Here is an 18,351-nt window from a genome sequence, read left to right as displayed (position 1 = left end):
TCGACTGCAAACACTGGATGTTCATTTATATTCGATGGAATCAACTTGTCCATTGTTAATCCCTGCGTCAAACACGAACGACTACAACCTGTACTTCCACCCCAAGCCGCTCAGATGAGACTTCATGGGGAGCGCATCCATCCGAGGAAGGCAAAAAGGTGTCTCTGCTCAGTAAAACCAGTGAGATGCTTCAGCCTTGTGCAATGGATCTTCCATCTTCCCGTGCAAAGCACCAGCATGGTCCATGGCGGGTGCACTGAAAGCAGACGCGAAGCCGAACTCACCACCCATTCCATTGGACTGGTTGCCGAGGTGCTGCTCAAATGGCATCGCATCCTCATGCAGATAGAATTGTTGCTGCTGTTGTTGAAGAGGAGGTATGCCTCCCGAGCTGAAGCTTTTGGTGTCATTGAGATTGTGATCATAGTAACTCATCAAGTCATTGATCGATTTTTGGGCATCAGGAGGAATACCCAAATCAGATATGTCAATAGGATCGAGGCCTGATATAAGGGAGGTCAGATTTGGCTGGGTGTTGAAGGCCGCTCCAATACCTTGAGAAAGAGTGTTCTGATGCTGGCAATGGTATTGGTGACTGTTTCTGGCATTCCTGTCAAGAAATCCATGCCGGAGATCGTTGTGTGGGCATTGCACATTAGCACAGGTATAGATGCATTGGTTCAGCACTGGCTCTGCCTCAGCAACACTTCTTTTCCGAATGATTTCCATGTTGTTCTCTTCCTTCACAGCTGCAGCTGCTGCTGCTGTTACTGGATCTAGAGGATTCCCTTCAGCATGAAACTTGTGATTCACTGTAACCACACTCTTGCCTTCATCTACACCTTCCACATCATACTCACTGCAGCTGCTGCTAAAGGAGATGACTCCAGTAATGCCACTACAGGAAGATGGCGGAATGCATGCATCAGGGTGCAGCTTCCTGTACATGTCCTCCTCTTGCTTGATGACAGCAAGCCATGTCGCGCTCTCTTTCGCGGTCATCTTGTCTTGGAGGCACTTGGACTGCCTGACAAGCCGGTGAATCTTGTCCATGTTAGGTGAAATGTGCTTGATTACAGACGTCAAGACGCAGACCTTCCAAGCTTTCTTCAGATCATGGGGCTTCTTGTAGGGAGGAGGGCCTTGATCATTGGGGATTCCCGGTTGCTGCCACCACTCCTCGTTGCCGGTAGGCCACCATGGCGGTTGGATGCCCTTCTCCAGAGGAAACCTTCGCTGAGGTGGGTTACAATGCTGCATCAGAGCCGACAGAAGAGAACCCAGTGTTGTATCCTGAAGCTCCTGCAATGAACGAAGGCTTGCAGTCTCGGAGTAGAGTTCACTGCTAGATCTAGAGATGGCAGTGTCGGCCTGATACTTGGCAATGGCCGCAGGACCATTCCAATCGAACCTGACCTTCTCTTTCCACCAAGCTCTGAGGTTATCAGATGCACCACTCACAGGCTTGCCATTCTCCAGAAGTATGCCATAGACGAAGCCCTGAGCGTTGCACACCTCCATCAACTTCAGCATGTTCTTGAGGATGCCGTCCTGGGCGCGACACATCTTCTTCCGGCGGGCTTGCTCTTGGGACTGCCGCTGCTTCGATGCGTCACCTTGCAGCTCCTTGTGCTTGTGCTGCTGCTGTTCCTTCAAGCGCTTCAGCCGCATCCTGTCCTTCCACACCCGGTGTTCAAGCTCTTCTATGTCAATATCTTCATCGTTCTCTTCGTCGTTGGCCTCAGCAAGCTTCTCCTGTGGTGGTTCAGTGGGATCTCCCTTTCCATTGCGTTCAGGCTGATGGAGGGATCCATAAATGAAGTTTTTCTCATCCATGGAGGGGAGATTTTGCACTTGATTAGGCCTTGTACGGCAAACAATGTCTTCCATCGACAGTCCACCCATCATCGTTAGCTGCACAGGTATTCAGGTCTATAGACTCAAAGTCTTCTCCTCCTCTGAACACAAAGGAGGCATATATATCAAAACTGCGTCCAAAAGATGAGAATCATAAACAGGATTAATTCAATAGAGATCACAAATTTTCCTAGAATTTAAGATCACAATTAAAGTTTTCCACTGAATGATGAAGAAAATACACGACATTGGAGAATATAAATCTCAAATGTGATATAGGCCAACAGAAAGAAATATAATGAACGAACAATAGCACTGGCATTTTGAGCAACTTGTCGTGATAGGTAAAACAATCCTTCTTTCTATCCATCTGCGATAAGCAGGGAACAACAAGTTATTACAAGAAAAATGATAGCAGAACCATGATGCAGTAATACATGTTCCAAATTCAAATATAATTTCAGGCAACAAAGAGACCGATGATGTTTGTGGACACCATTTACATTGGCTGCTCTCTGTTCTTCTTTCAAAGGATGCTCACGCCTCACGATGTGCTTAAGATCGAAGAATTTATCGAGAGAAGCATGCTTTCCAGATATTTAGATGGATCTTGAATAATTTAGCAAATGCAAAGAACATGATTCGATGAGTTCATTAGCAAATTGAACATGAAAAAAGACATAAACCATGGCAGCTAACTATTCTGAAGAAAACAACATCAAACTTTTCTGAGGAAACAGAAAAGAAAATCCACGAACATCAACATACAATTCCTTCCTATTACCAAAAATTAGCAGCGAATTGATAGAATAAAGTTTAACCAACAACAACAAAAGAACAATCAACTGTAGCAGAGATCAGAACAGAGCTCCGAAACGCGAGGAAAGAAACAGAGACACAAAAGTAATGGAAACGGAGTCCGAAAGCCATAAACGAGGCGCCTTTTCAAGACAGAAGGAAAACAAAAACAAAAAAATGCACCTTTAATCCTTTGTATCGTTTTCTGCCTCCTCCGTCACGCGACCAATCCTTCCTTTCCGAAGATCCGATACACCACGGAGGAAGAGGAGAGGAGGTGCAGCGCACCAGTCAAAACGCGAGGTAGAAAGAGCAGCAGCGCGAGGGAGGCAGAATCGTCACAGGTTTTTGGTTTAATAGAGAGAGATGAGGAAGGCAACGGAGAAATCGCGTCTCAACGTGGCTGCTGCCGGAAAGGAACGGATCCGCCGCATTTACTCTTCTGCCCTTCTTCTGACCGGAAATCCCCAAATCGAAGCAACGATTAATTAGGGCAATTAATTTGACTTTGTACGTGAAAGAAGCCCTTCAATTTCCCTCACTGATTATATCAGCTACCTTTATATTTTTCTACATATTTAATTGAGCATATGTCAATGAAGAGTACCGATGATTAAAATCTTTCATCTCAGTCGTCCGTTCGACCTGTCCCAGATCTCAACCGTCCATTTATGTTTTTCGGTCTCGCTTCTCATTCTGAGACGAGAGGTGACAACGGAGGCATAATTAAAATTATATGAAAAAAGAAAAGATAAATAGGTTGAGTCATAAAACTTATAATCCTCACTCACTTATTATGTCGGACTATTTAACGCATTTAAATTGAATTTGAATATTTTTGTATAGTTCAGTTCAAGTATGAAAGTAATTATTATAGTGGGATTAAGTAGAATGAAATTTATTGGTAAACTATTTATTGCCATTGAGTCAATTTTTTTCAAGTATTAGATCTACCCTAATCATCTTAATTTTCTTCCTCATGTAAAAAATCATTAAATGGTACGCACTTGATCATTATTATTTACTTTCTAATTTTTCATCTCATGATATGGAATGCATCTCATCATTCAATATTTATTTTCTATTTTAGTTATTTATTTTTTATTTAAAAAATAATAACTAATATGAAATAAACTTCCCTACATCCTCGATCTTTAATCTTAAATTTGACTTTCGATTGGCTATATGAAATTATAGCTTCTCAATATTTTTCACCTGGTGATTTTTATCATCATTGTTTCAATTAAGAAGCCGTAAAAAGTAATGGCAAAATGCATTTATTTATTTTTTTTAAAAGATTTTAAGTGTTTTTGGTTCTTCCTCTGTCTCTGTCTTATAATCATAATTGATTCTATTCCTTTAATAAGTGCTCCATTCAATCAGAAGATACATGCTCTGACATGCCCAAGTAAAAAGGTCTATTGCCTACCTCGACGAAGAGCTTCAAGTAAAATTGGTTTCATCTTGCGAACAACACAGGAAATGAAGAGAAGCTAAAGCATGTGTAGAGCTCCAACAGGTAAGACGTCGAAGGCTTAGCAGCACTCATCAACACAACGAAGAGCTTCAAGTAATTGGTTTCATCTTTCGAACAACACAGGAAATGAAGAGAAGCTAAAGCATGTGTAGAGCTCCAACAGGTAAGACGTCGAAGGCTTAGCAGCACTCATCAACACAACGAAGAGCTTCAAGTAATTGGTTTCATCTTTCGAACAACACAGGAAATGAAGAGAAGCTAAAGCATGTGTAGAGCTCCAACAGGTAAGACGTCGAAGGCTTAGCAGCACTCATCAACACAACGAAGAGCTTCAAGTAATTGGTTTCATCTTTCGAACAACACAGGAAATGAAGAGAAGCTAAAGCATGTGTAGAGCTCCAACAGGTAAGACGTCGAAGGCTTAGCAGCACTCATCAACACAACGAAGAGCTTCAAGTAATTGGTTTCATCTTTCGAACAACACAGGAAATGAAGAGAAGCTAAAGCATGTGTAGAGCTCCAACAGGTAAGACGTTGAAGGCTTAGCAGCACTCATCAACACAACGAAGAGCTTCAAGTAATTGGTTTCATCTTTCGAACAACACAGGAAATGAAGAGAAGCTAAAGCATGTGTAGAGCTCCAACAGGTAAGACGTCGAAGGCTTAGCAGCACTCATCAACACAACGAAGAGCTTCAAGTAATTGGTTTCATCTTTCGAACAACACAGGAAATGAAGAGAAGCTAAAGCATGTGTAGAGCTCCAACAGGTAAGACGTTGAAGGCTTAGCAGCACTCATCAACACAACGAAGAGCTTCAAGTAATTGGTTTCATCTTTCGAACAACACAGGAAATGAAGAGAAGCTAAAGCATGTGTAGAGCTCCAACAGGTAGACGTCGAAGGCTTAGCAGTACTCATCAACACAAGGCCCGAAATCACATGCAACCGAAAGTATTCGTTGTTGGGGATTGCAGCATCTTAACTCAATATATTCTCCTCGGTGCTGATTATTTTATGTGTTAGTAGTACATGGGGAGATGTGTTCTTGCGCACCCATCAAGGAACTTGTCTGCTACTTTTGTGACAGGATTTGCTCGTTAAGCACTTGTCATGAGATGAGCAGAGAAAGAAGTGATCATAGCTTTGACGTTATTACTTGCCATTTTATGTGGTCTCTTCGATGTAGGATCTACAGATCCTCTCTTAGGGACATCTGCATCTAAGTGTGGGGATGTCAACGCTCACTCCTACTTCTGTAAGACCCTCAGAATACATTGGCATATTGTAGTAATGATGCAGTGCAATGGATGATGAGCATTAAATATTCTCAAAATTTAAGATTAAAAAATTTTAAATTTAATTTTATTATTAAAAAAAAACTCATATCTTAAGATAATTATAAATTTTAATATAATCACACTATAATACATTATGAATTTATAATTTATGTTTGACTTTTAATAAATTATGACTCATTAATTAGATAATTTAGGGATTCGATATATAAGAAATACATAAAACATAAAGAATGAAAGATTGTTTTAGCATTTTAGTTTTTGAAACCTTATCAAATTTTTATTACGAGAGCTATTAACTCTTAGTATATTTTCAAATAGAGAGAGTTTTTTTTTGCTCTCTCATATGTCATTTTTTTCTTTTTTCTCACCGTCATCCTATCTTTTCTTTTTTGTTTCAATCATGTGGTATTAGGGGGTGCTATATTCTTAGAGTGCTTACTTTTTATGGCAATTAGAAGGGGTAATGGACAACATGATGAAAGAATAATACAACCACATAAAGATGAAAGGAATGCACAAATTAAAACACTAAAAGATGGATTTGAAGACATGAATCCCCTTGCATCCAAAGTTATAAGAGACCTATCCATAGAGAGGTTTTTTCATGCAAATGACAACATCAAGATTGACTAGTTAGAGTTCCATGATCGATTTGAACTTGAAGAATTTCTTGATTAGTTTAATGCCATTGAGAAATTCTTGAAGTACAAGAAGATTACCACCGATGGTCAAAAAGTAAAATTAATTGCTACAAGGTTTTGAGATTATGTTTTAATCTAATGGGATAAGGTGCAAGAGATATACCTTTGAAAAGGGAAAATGAAGATTTTATCTTGGGAGAAGATAAAATCTCGGTTCTATGAGAATTTTCTTCCATCTGATTATGTTTAAACTCTCTTTTTATAATTTAATAATCTTTAGCAATATAGCAAAATCGATCGTTGACTACACTAAAGAATTCTATAAGTTATGACATGAAATGATACTAATAAGACAAAAAAACAACTTGCTACAAAATATGTTGATAGCCTACGAGTTATGATTCGAAATAAAATAGTGATGTTTATTAATTAGACTAAAAATTGAAGCAAAACTTGCTAGAAGTGGACCAAAGAGATATTCTAATTTCCTTTATATTCTTCTTCTAAAGTAGATACAATGACTATAAAGATTATCTAATGTTTATCAATTAGCACTAAAAGTTAAAGTAAAACTTATTAGAAGTGGAGCAAAGAGGTATTCTAATATTCGTTTTATCAATACGTTCCTCTTCTAACTCTACTTGTTATAATGCTAGTGGATCAAAAGCTAGCATTATCATGAAAAATACTTCCAAGCTAACTCTTATCAATAGTAGAGAATAAACTAGAGCAAAACTTGCTAGAAGTGGAACAAAGAGATATTCTAATAATCATTTACATTCCTCTTTTGAAGTTGACTCTACTCATTATAATGATAGTAGATGATCAAAAAACTAGTGGAATAATGAAAAATGCATCCAAGCTAACTCCTATACTAATAGTGGAGGATAATCTAATCGCACAAGTCACTTTCCTACTAGCTTCAAATGTAAATACTATATGAACGAGTGCCCAATAGACAAGCTAATGCATGAGTCAACTTTGTTGAAGAAGAATATGTTAATGAATAACTTGAAAATATTGGAGAACCAATATATGATGAATACCCCAAGAAGGCTTACGAAGAAATTGCACCCAAAGAAGGTTAATGCTTGGTAATCCATAAAATAATATTTTTAAGATATGTTGTAAGTCTTAAGGTAAATTTTGGTCTCTTATTATTGATGGCAGTAGTTATAGGAATATAATGTCTAGATAAGCTCAAGCTCAAGATACAAGTTACTAATTGATACCTAGTTTCTATTTTGATAGGAAAAAATTATAAAGAAAATATGTGGTATAATATAGTACCAATAAATGTTAGCCATATACTCTTAGGAAGATCATGATAATTTTATAGGTGTATTATCCATGATGATAAAGAAAACATATATACTTTTAAATTCTCAATGGAGTTAGAATTATGCTTTTGTGGTACAAAGAAAAGTTTGCTACTAAATTCTCAATGGAAGGGATATAATTTTTTTTATTTTAAATAAGTTAGAAAGTAAAGAAAGTGAAATTGTATTTATATTAGTATCTAAAGAATGCATATAGCTTATAAAAATTTCTTGTAAAGTAAAAGTTATTTTGGAAGAATTAAAAAATATATGTTTTGATTGAAATATTTTTTTGTCACTTTGCTTAAAAGCATATTAGCTAATAAAATCATCAATTTATTTCATCAAAATTTATAATTAAATAATCTCCCTCTTTTTTTATGATGATAACCAATCGATAATGGAGTCTTAACCAGATTCCCTCTGTCTTTATGTCATCTTAAAAATATGATAAACTTGAATTCAAAATAATAACTTTTTAATGCTAGCCTTGAATTAAGCTAAAATAATTTATTTATAAAATATAATGATTTTTAATAGTAATCATTACAAAAATTAGATGCATAATTTTGATTAAAAAGTATCATAAGATATCAAGTAAATTAAAAAACACCATAGCATAATTATTTTCTATTCAACATCAAAAGGCAAGGACAAGCATACTTACCACTTCTCTATCTTTTTCATCAACAAAAGGAAAGAATATACAATATATTCGGATAGTGATAATCTAGAATACCTAAATAAAATATAAAAATATATATTAAAAGTGTTAAGTTGCTGATGGATATATTGTATCTCAGTTAAAATTTGATTTTGACATAGTTCAAAACGATCCAATCGCTATAAAATTAGAAGATGAAAATTTTTTTGGATCAACTAGAGGTCTCACCTCAAAGGGACTAGTAGAAGGAGAATAACTATCTTTTATGTATAGCTCAATTCTCCTAGATAATTTAATTGATCTTTCATTTATTATAGTGCATGTAATCATCGATAACTTTTCTCCCTTAACATAAATTAATTATCATAAATAATATATTACTTTATTTAAATTATTAACTTCCTAGTATGGTTAAGGAAATAATTAAAATTAATTTGTTAATCATATAGATAAGTTAAATATTTTATCAATTAAGTATATTATTAATTTATTTATTTTCTAATGAATGATATGATTTTTAGAAAGTCTGAAATTTTGTTTTTGTATGTGAACTATAAGAAATAAATATTATAATTCTATCTTCATTTGTGAAAATAAAATAAAAAAATAAATCATTAATTACCTTTCGGGTTCATCTTCTTCTATATAAATGGGCTCCTACTCTCTTATTCCTCACTAAGTTTAGAATGGAGAGGATTAAGAAAATAATTTTCTTTTCTAACCATCTTTGGTTTATGTCATGATGATTAATAATTGATTTATGATATTATGATGATTATTTAATTTATGATGTTATGATGTTTTAATTTTATAATTAATAAATAATAATAATTGATTTATGATGTTATGATGATTATTTAATTTATAATGGTCTCGTAAACCTAAATAAAATTTAAGATTGATTTAATTGTTAAAATTTTTATTTTTTTATTATCATTAATAGTTCTGACTTGTTTAATTAGATATATCTATATTTGAAAAAGAGTGTATGGTTAATTATGTGGCCAAGTATGACATGCATATATGGTCTAAGTATATCCCAGCCTATATAGTTAAGTATGTTGAATCTCGTATTTTGATGATGAAACTACTTGATATATGTTTACGATTTAATCTGCGTTTTGAGTGACGCAGGATGCTTCGATCAGGATGAGACAATTAAAGCAGGAAAATCATGTTGTGCCGAAGGATCATGTCAGAAGATTGGACGTCGGGCCGGTGGATCGGTCGACGTATCGACAGAAGGCTTCGGGCCGTGGACTCGGGCATCGGGCCAAGAAGAGCGGGTATTGTGCCAAGGATATCGGAGTTGCGGAGTCAACTGGCCGATTGGGCAATAGGCTGCACGAGAGGACGATGCGCCGAAGAATCGGACGAAGCGTCGAGGGACCAATGACATGTCGGACAACTTGGTTAATTGCTTAGGATTAATTGTCTCGATCGAAGTTTTGATTTGTTGTGCAGGATTAACTACGATGAGAGTAAGACAAGCAGCAGGAGTTGCGCCGGAGTCAAGATCATGATCACGTTGGGAGTTCGAGAGTTCGACGGAAGTTCGGACGGTCGTCGGAGGTTCAGAGAGAACAGATCCGAGAAGTCCAGAAGCTTGCCAAGCGAAGCTCGTCGGAACTCGCCAAGTGGATCGTCGCAAAGTCCAGGAGTATGCCGGATGTCCGCAGAAGGATCACCGAGGGTTATCGGTTGATCGACGGAAGTTGGCCGGAAACTCGCCGGAAGAAGCGATTGACGCATCGGAGCAAGCTGCAGAAGTTGTCTTAGAGATAATCGTAGTTAGCACGATGATTAAGCATGAAAATGGGAGGTGATCCCATTAGCTTAATCTTGGGGCAATTGGGCCCCTGAAAAGATTCAAAGTGGGTCGAATGGAGTGAACCATTCGGACCCTGATTGCACCAGGAGGTGCAACCGCCCCAGCCAGGAGGTGCAACCGCCTGGGCTGTGGGGTTGAGAGGTGCAACCGCCCCAGCCAGGAGGTGCAACCGCCTGGGCTGTGGGGCTGGGAGGTGCAACCGCCCCAGCCAGGAGGTGCAACCGCCAGGGCTGCACGGCTGGGAGGTGCAACCGCCCCAGCCAAGAGGTTGCACCGCCAGAGCTCAAGTTCCGAGCTCTGCCAGGCGATGCAACCACCAAGCTCAGTCTTCGAGCTTTGGCAGAGAAGTGCATCAGCCTGAGCTCAGTCTCGAGCTCTGCCAGGTGATGCATTCACCAAGCTCAGTCTTCGAGCTCTGGCAGAGAGGTGGATCAGCCTGAGCTCAGCTTGGAGCTCTGCCAGGTGATGCAACCACCGAGCTCAGTTTGGAGCTCTGCCAGGTGATGCAATCACCAAGCTCAGTCTTCGAGCTCTGCCAGGTGATGCAACCATCGAGCTCAGTCTTCGAGCTCTGGCAGAGAGGAGCAATCGGCAGAGCTCAGTCTTCGAGCTCTGCCAGGCGGTGCCACCTCTCCAGTCGAGAGGTGCAACCGCCTGATCCCAGAATTCTGGGATTTGATCGATTTGATCGTTTTGAGCTCGAATTTTGAATTGGGTTGGGGCCTATAAATACCCCACCCATTCAGCACTGAAATGAGCAAGAACTGACCCGAAATCTTGATCTTTTCAGTGGTTCTTAGAGCTCAAAACTGCTAGTTTTCCTCCTCCTTCTGTTCTTCAAGTTTGAGTTGAAAAGAGAGGAGAGAAAACATCTGTAAAGGTTGTCTCCTAAGCCTGTCAAAAGGAGAGAAATTGTAAGAGGGAAGTTTGGCCTTCGCCCATTGAAGGAAGGCACCTAGTTGACGTCGGCAACCTCATCGGTGGAGGAAGCCAAAAGTGGAGTAGGTCAAGGCTGACCGAACCACTCTAAATCTCTGGTTTGCGTTTATTTTCGAGCACTTTATCATTACTGCAAACCTCCCTCATCACTACTGCTCTCTGCGCTTTCACGAACAAGTTCTAAGTGCTGTTCTTCCAAATCTGCATTCAGACGTAAACTCGTATTTTCATACATTACAGTTTACGTTTACGTTTGATTCTGCAGAACTGTTTTCCGTGCTTTTACGAACGAGCTTCCTTGCAGTTTACGCTTACATTTTAATCCTATTAATAACTGCAATCTGTCCTCTACGATTTTACGAACGAGTTTCAACATTTAGACGTAAAACTGCATTCGGACGTAAATCGGCTTTCTTCGCTCAATCATCAGATTTCAGTTTACGTTTACGTCTTGATTTCAACTGCATACTACCTTCTGCGAATATACAAACGAGTTTCAAAGTTTAGACGTAAATCTGCGTCTAGACGTAAAACTGCGTTTAGACGTAAATCTGCGTTTAGACGTAAAACTGCGTTTAGACGTAAAACTGCGTTTAGACGTAAATCTGCGTTTAGACGTAAAACTGCGTTTAAACGTAAAACTGCGTTTAGACGTAAAACTACGTTTAGACGTAAAACTGCGTTTAGACGTAAATCTGCGTTTAGACGTAAATCTACATTTAGACGTAAATCTGAGTTTAGACGCAAAACTGCGCTTAGACGCAATCTGCGCTTAGACGCAAACTGCACTTAGATACAAACTGAGAATTTGCTTTTGCATCATAATTGTTTTTGAACGAACGCAGCTTTTTGTTTTTAAATTATTATAAGATTTCCGTTGCACTAATTCACCCCCCCCCTCTTAGTGCTCTTGATCCTAACAATTGGTATCAGAGCGGGGTTTTTCTCATTTCGGATTTACACCCGAGAGAAATGACTTTTCAAGAGGGCTGTTCGGTCTTTCGTCCACCGTTCTTTAACGGATTGGACTACACTTATTGGAAAACTCGAATGAGAGTTTTCTTAATTTCTCTAAATCTGGATTTATGGAACATCATTGAAAACGGTTTTCAACTTCCCTCCAAACCGATGAACGAATGGTCGGTTTTGGAGAAGAAGAATTTTTCTTTAAACGCAAAGGCTATGAATGCCTTATTTTGCGCATTGGACAAAAATGAGTTCAATCGGATTTCTACGTGTGAAACGGCTTTCGATATTTGGCGCACTCTTGAAATCACGCACGAGGGAACTAGTAGAGTCAAAGACTCGAAAGTTAATATTCTACTGCTTGATTTCGAGCTTTTTCATATGAAACCAAGCGAAACCGTTGTTGACATGTACACCCGTTTTACGGATGTCGTCAATGGTTTAAAATCACTTGGTAAAAGCTTTTCGGATTTTGAACTCGTTAACAAAGTTTTGCGCTCACTTTCTAAAACTTGGGATTCAAAAGTAACTGCTATTCAAGAATCGAAAAACTTGAACCATTTTCCACTTGAAGAACTAATTGGTTCATTGATCACATATGAAATGACGTGCAATGCACGTGAAGAACTTGAGAACCACCTTCCAAAGAACAGGAAGGATTTGGAACTCTGGACAAATGAATGCCACTTGAGCGATGACTCAAGTGATGAGGACAATGATGAACAAACCAACCTTCCAAAGAACAGGAAGGATTTGGGACATAGAACATTTGAAGACCACTCGAGCATAAGCTCAAGTGATGGTGAACTTAAAATGAAACGAAAATTAAAAAGCAAAAAGAATGGAACTACTTGCTTTAAACGCAAGAAGAAGAACAAAAATTGGGATGAATCGAGCTCCTCCGAAGAAGAGAAAGTCAACAAAAGCAAGGCGGCAAACTACGCCTTAACAGCCTACAATGATGAGGTAATCGAAATCCCCCTAATTTACTTCGAAATTACATGATGCTGCACTTTTCTTTTTCTTTAAATTTTGTTGAAAATTATATTTTTTAACAATGAAAATGCAAAAATATGATCATACTTGTAATCTTGAAAATGATAATTGCATGCAAGATAGAAATCTAATGATTTTACACCTAGTGAGATTAATCTTATAGAAGCAAGAATGTATATTTTGATGATTTTCATATTGCTTTTCAATGACGATACATGGCTTTTGTCCGGAAGGCTTGATATTTTTCATTGTCTTTGTTTATTAAATATAATGTATGGTTTTGACATAAAAATAAAGATTTGAGCATACTATTATAAAGTCAATCATAAATTAAAACTAAAGAAGTTTTAGGCATTTATAAGAATCATTCAAAATTATGTTCAATGAAACCTTACTTAATGTTGCAATGAAAATATTAAAGTTATACTTGATGATTTCAGATCTGACAAATGCTACACTTTAAATATGAATCATTCTTCAATCAGATTAAATGCTTCAATCATTTTCTATCTCTAAGAGTTTTCGATTTTGGTGAAATACAAGTGATAAATTCATTTATGATATCTTGTAAATCACTTGAATTATGAATGAGTTTTTCTTTTTTAAAAGAATCACTTAAAAAGAAAATGTTTTTCCCATTTTATCGAGATTAATGATTTCATGATATTATGTGAATCTCGAAACTGATTTTGATGAAATAGTAATAACGTTATTCATGTTATGAATCTTAAAAATGATAATATGCTTCATGTGATAATATGGATACATGAAACACTTATGATTTTCTGTGTATTCATAAAATATTTATCTCATCATCCAATAACTCTTCGTGATATTCCTTATGAGATGAAATGAAATAATGCATGAAATACAAATGAGGAGTTAATAATCATGCATAATAGGATGTAATGAATTCTAGATACCATCGTTTGAATATCTATGATCATGCTGCCAAAATGATATATCACGAATGCTTGAATATCATGTTTGATATGCTCATGATGATGATTGATTTTTCGGTATCATGCATAAATTTTTTGAAATGTAATGTTAATGAATCTGTGCATTGAAACTATAATGATGCACAAATAAAAATGATTACTTACCTTTGTCATGATTTAGAAATTGATGTAAAGGGTTTTTCCCTTGTTGACAATGACAAAGGGGGAGATAGCTAGCTTGTACAAGTCAAGAAGATGAAAAAACTTGATTGCTAGCTTGCCTATCTCAAGAGGCAAAAATGCTAACTTGCACATCTAGCAAAACTTGACAAATTTGCATATATCAAGAAGCAAGAGTTGCTTTCTTGAACATCTCAAAATTGCTAGCTTGCGGGCCTTAAAATGTACAAATTTTCTGCTAGCTTGTATATGGTAAACCTGCTATCATACTATCATGATGATGAGTATGTCTTATCTTTATGATTGAATCACTTGACTGGCATAATGATTTTACACAATTAAATGTTGAAAATTATGTGCTTGAATACAAAACTTCCATGATAACAAGCATGCTTTACCTTCATGATTGTAATTGAATATCTATAGCAAAACCTTGTTCGAATGGAAGAAAGACTCAAATTTCATTGAGTCTAACATATCAAGTTCACTCTCTTCCAAACTTAACAAGCATATGCCATATCAAGTTTAGTTCATATCATTGATTTTTGACATATGTAATTGACTAGCAAATACATCTCTCATACACACATCATGTGAAAAATATTTTTTGAGAAATGAATTTGATGAATATGGATGAAAGTGTTTTTACTTGCAAGGATTTATTTCACATACATAACAACAAGCACTTATGCTTAAAATTTGCTTATATCGTTCTCCGTTTTGTTGATGACAAAGGGGGAGAAATATATGAATTGATGATGTTAGGCTTGCATCATCAAGAGATATATGAATTGATATGATTGCCATATTTGCAATGCTTGCATCATTAAGAGATATATGAATTGATGCTATGATTGCCAAACTTGTATTATGCCATGTTTTCATCATGCGTTAAGATATCAAGAACTTATATCGTAATTTTACGCGTTGATATCCTACCATGTGATGAAATGCTATAATTGATAAACACTTGAAATGTTTGCATTATGATATCAAAAGCCTACATCGCAATTTTTCATATTGGTATTTGATATTAGCAAACTTGCATGATGATAAAACTTGATATTATGATTTTCATGCAATGAGTTGAACCAATATCACACACACTTGATTGTAGTACTTCTCCTTTTTGTTGATGACAAAGGGGGAGAAGTATGTTGATAACATGACATGTGATGCATAAGTTTATGCATAAGTTCATGTTGACGTGTTGCAAGTATTCATGATGAATATTGCAATGACTTGAATTCAGTGTGAATTCAAGGTTCTATCAATATGGCATATTGATAGGGGGAGTTTGTTTAAACTCCGGGAGTTAAGGTTAACTCCGTTTATGATGACATGTTGCTTAGATTTTTGAATCTAAGAGGTTCTATCAATATGGCATATTGATAGGGGGAGTTTGTTTAAACTCCGGGAGTTAAGTTTAACTCCGTCATCAAGTAGTTGTCATCATCAAAAAGGGGGAGATTGTTGAATCTCGTATTTTGATGATGAAACTACTTGATATATGTTTATGATTTAATCTGCGTTTTGAGTGACGCAGGATGCTTCGATCAGGATGAGACAATTAAAGCAGGAAAATCATGTTGTGCCGAAGGATCATGTCAGAAGATTGGACGTCGGGCCGGTGGATCGGTCGACGTATCGACAGAAGGCTTCGGGCCGTGGACTCGGGCATCGGGCCAAGAAGAGCGGGTATTGTGCCAAGGATATCGGAGTTGCGGAGTCAACTGGCCGATTGGGCAATAGGCTGCACGAGAGGACGATGCGCCGAAGAATCGGACGAAGCGTCGAGGGACCAATGACATGTCGGACAACTTGGTTAATTGCTTAGGATTAATTGTCTCGATCGAAGTTTTAATTTGTTGTGCAGGATTAACTACGATGAGAGTAAGACAAGCAGCAGGAGTTGCGCCGGAGTCAAGATCATGATCACGTTGGGAGTTCGAGAGTTCGACGGAAGTTCGGACGGTCGTCGGAGGTTCAGAGAGAACAGATCCGAGAAGTCCAGAAGCTTGCCAAGCGAAGCTCGTCGGAACTCGCCAAGTGGATCGTCGCAAAGTCCAGGAGTATGCCGGATGTCCGCAGAAGGATCACCGAGGGTTATCGGTTGATCGACGGAAGTTGGCCGGAAACTCGCCGGAAGAAGCGATTGACGCATCGGAGCAAGCTGCAGAAGTTGTCTTAGAGATAATCGTAGTTAGCACGATGATTAAGCATGAAAATGGGAGGTGATCCCATTAGCTTAATCTTGGGGCAATTGGGCCCCTGAAAAGATTCAAAGTGGGTCGAATGGAGTGAACCATTCGGACCCTGATTGCACCAGGAGGTGCAACCGCCCCAGCCAGGAGGTGCAACCGCCTGGGCTGTGGGGTTGAGAGGTGCAACCGCCCCAGCCAGGAGGTGCAACCGCCTGGGCTGTGGGGCTGGGAGGTGCAACCGCCCCAGCCAGGAGGTGCAACCGCCAGGGCTGCACGGCTGGGAGGTGCAACCGCCCCAGCCAAGAGGTTGCACCGCCAGAGCTCAAGTTCCGAGCTCTGCCAGGCGATGCAACCACCAAGCTCAGTCTTCGAGCTTTGGCAGAGAAGTGCATCAGCCTGAGCTCAGTCTCGAGCTCTGCCAGGTGATGCATTCACCAAGCTCAGTCTTCGAGCTCTGGCAGAGAGGTGGATCAGCCTGAGCTCAGCTTGGAGCTCTGCCAGGTGATGCAACCACCGAGCTCAGTTTGGAGCTCTGCCAGGTGATGCAATCACCAAGCTCAGTCTTCGAGCTCTGCCAGGTGATGCAACCATCGAGCTCAGTCTTCGAGCTCTGGCAGAGAGGAGCAATCGGCAGAGCTCAGTCTTCGAGCTCTGCCAGGCGGTGCCACCTCTCCAGTCGAGAGGTGCAACCGCCTGATCCCAGAATTCTGGGATTTGATCGATTTGATCGTTTTGAGCTCGAATTTTGAATTGGGTTGGGGCCTATAAATACCCCACCCATTCAGCACTGAAATGAGCAAGAACTGACCCGAAATCTTGATCTTTTCAGTGGTTCTTAGAGCTCAAAACTGCTAGTTTTCCTCCTCCTTCTGTTCTTCAAGTTTGAGTTGAAAAGAGAGGAGAGAAAACATCTGTAAAGGTTGTCTCCTAAGCCTGTCAAAAGGAGAGAAATTGTAAGAGGGAAGTTTGGCCTTCGCCCATTGAAGGAAGGCACCTAGTTGACGTCGGCAACCTCATCGGTGGAGGAAGCCAAAAGTGGAGTAGGTCAAGGCTGACCGAACCACTCTAAATCTCTGGTTTGCGTTTATTTTCGAGCACTTTATCATTACTGCAAACCTCCCTCATCACTACTGCTCTCTGCGCTTTCACGAACAAGTTCTAAGTGCTGTTCTTCCAAATCTGCATTCAGACGTAAACTCGTATTTTCATACATTACAGTTTACGTTTACGTTTGATTCTGCAGAACTGTTTTCCGTGCTTTTACGAACGAGCTTCCTTGCAGTTTACGCTTACATTTTAATCCTATTAATAACTGCAATATGTCCTCTACGATTTTACGAACGAGTTTCAACATTTAGACGTAAAACTGCATTCGGACGTAAATCGGCTTTCTTCGCTCAATCATCAGATTTCAGTTTACGTTTACGTCTTGATTTCAACTGCATACTACCTTCTGCGAATATACAAACGAGTTTCAAAGTTTAGACGTAAATCTGCGTCTAGACGTAAAACTGCGTTTAGACGTAAATCTGCGTTTAGACGTAAAACTGCGTTTAGACGTAAAACTGCGTTTAGACGTAAATCTGCGTTTAGACGTAAAACTGCGTTTAAACGTAAAACTGCGTTTAGACGTAAAACTACGTTTAGACGTAAAACTGCGTTTAGACGTAAATCTGCGTTTAGACGTAAATCTGCATTTAGACGTAAATCTGAGTTTAGACGCAAAACTGCGCTTAGACGCAAAACTGCGCTTAGACGCAATCTGCGCTTAGACGCAAACTGCACTTAGATACAAACTGAGAATTTGCTTTTGCATCATAATTGTTTTTGAACGAACGCAGCTTTTTGTTTTTAAATTATTATAAGATTTCCACTGCACTAATTCACCCCCCCCCTCTTAGTGCTCTTGATCCTAACAATTGGTATCAGAGCGGGGTTTTTCTCATTTCGGATTTACACCCGAGAGAAATGACTTTTCAAGAGGGCTGTTCGGTCTTTCGTCCACCGTTCTTTAACGGATTGGACTACACTTATTGGAAAACTCGAATGAGAGTTTTCTTAATTTCTCTAAATCTGGATTTATGGAACATCATTGAAAACGGTTTTCAACTTCCCTCCAAACCGATGAACGAATGGTCGGTTTTGGAGAAGAAGAATTTTTCTTTAAACGCAAAGGCTATGAATGCCTTATTTTGCGCATTGGACAAAAATGAGTTCAATCGGATTTCTACGTGTGAAAC

The 18,351-nt window shown here is 38.6% G+C and overlaps 1 protein-coding gene across 2 annotated transcripts; it reads right to left on the bottom strand.

The window, feature by feature from the left end:
• On the bottom strand, nucleotides 1–3,075 carry LOC103977758 (protein ETHYLENE-INSENSITIVE 3-like 1a). 2 transcript variants are annotated; one of them, XM_009393361.3, is made up of 2 exons: nucleotides 2,839–3,075; nucleotides 1–1,988 (listed from the first exon to the last, which is right to left on the bottom strand). In XM_009393361.3, the coding sequence occupies exon 2, from the start codon at nucleotides 1,906–1,908 to the stop codon at nucleotides 169–171; it is 1,740 nt and encodes a 579-aa protein (XP_009391636.2). In that variant the 5' UTR covers nucleotides 1,909–1,988; nucleotides 2,839–3,075; the 3' UTR covers nucleotides 1–168. The 2 variants fall into 2 exon arrangements, with proteins under 2 accessions (XP_009391636.2, XP_064996925.1); XM_065140853.1 differs by having other exon boundaries at nucleotides 1–1,958.
• Nucleotides 3,076–18,351: the final 15,276 nt, after the last annotated feature.

This window comes from Musa acuminata, chromosome BXJ3-3 (genome assembly GCF_036884655.1).
Source record: "Musa acuminata AAA Group cultivar baxijiao chromosome BXJ3-3, Cavendish_Baxijiao_AAA, whole genome shotgun sequence".
Taxonomy (NCBI): domain Eukaryota; kingdom Viridiplantae; phylum Streptophyta; class Magnoliopsida; order Zingiberales; family Musaceae; genus Musa; species Musa acuminata.
Note: the sequence above shows the minus strand (reverse complement) of the source record. Positions and strands in the feature narration are given on the sequence as shown.

Coding starts and splice junctions, on each gene's coding strand:
- LOC103977758 (XM_009393361.3), bottom strand. CDS start 1,908: ATGATGGGTGGACTGTCGATGGAAGACATTGTTTGCCGTACAAGGCCT.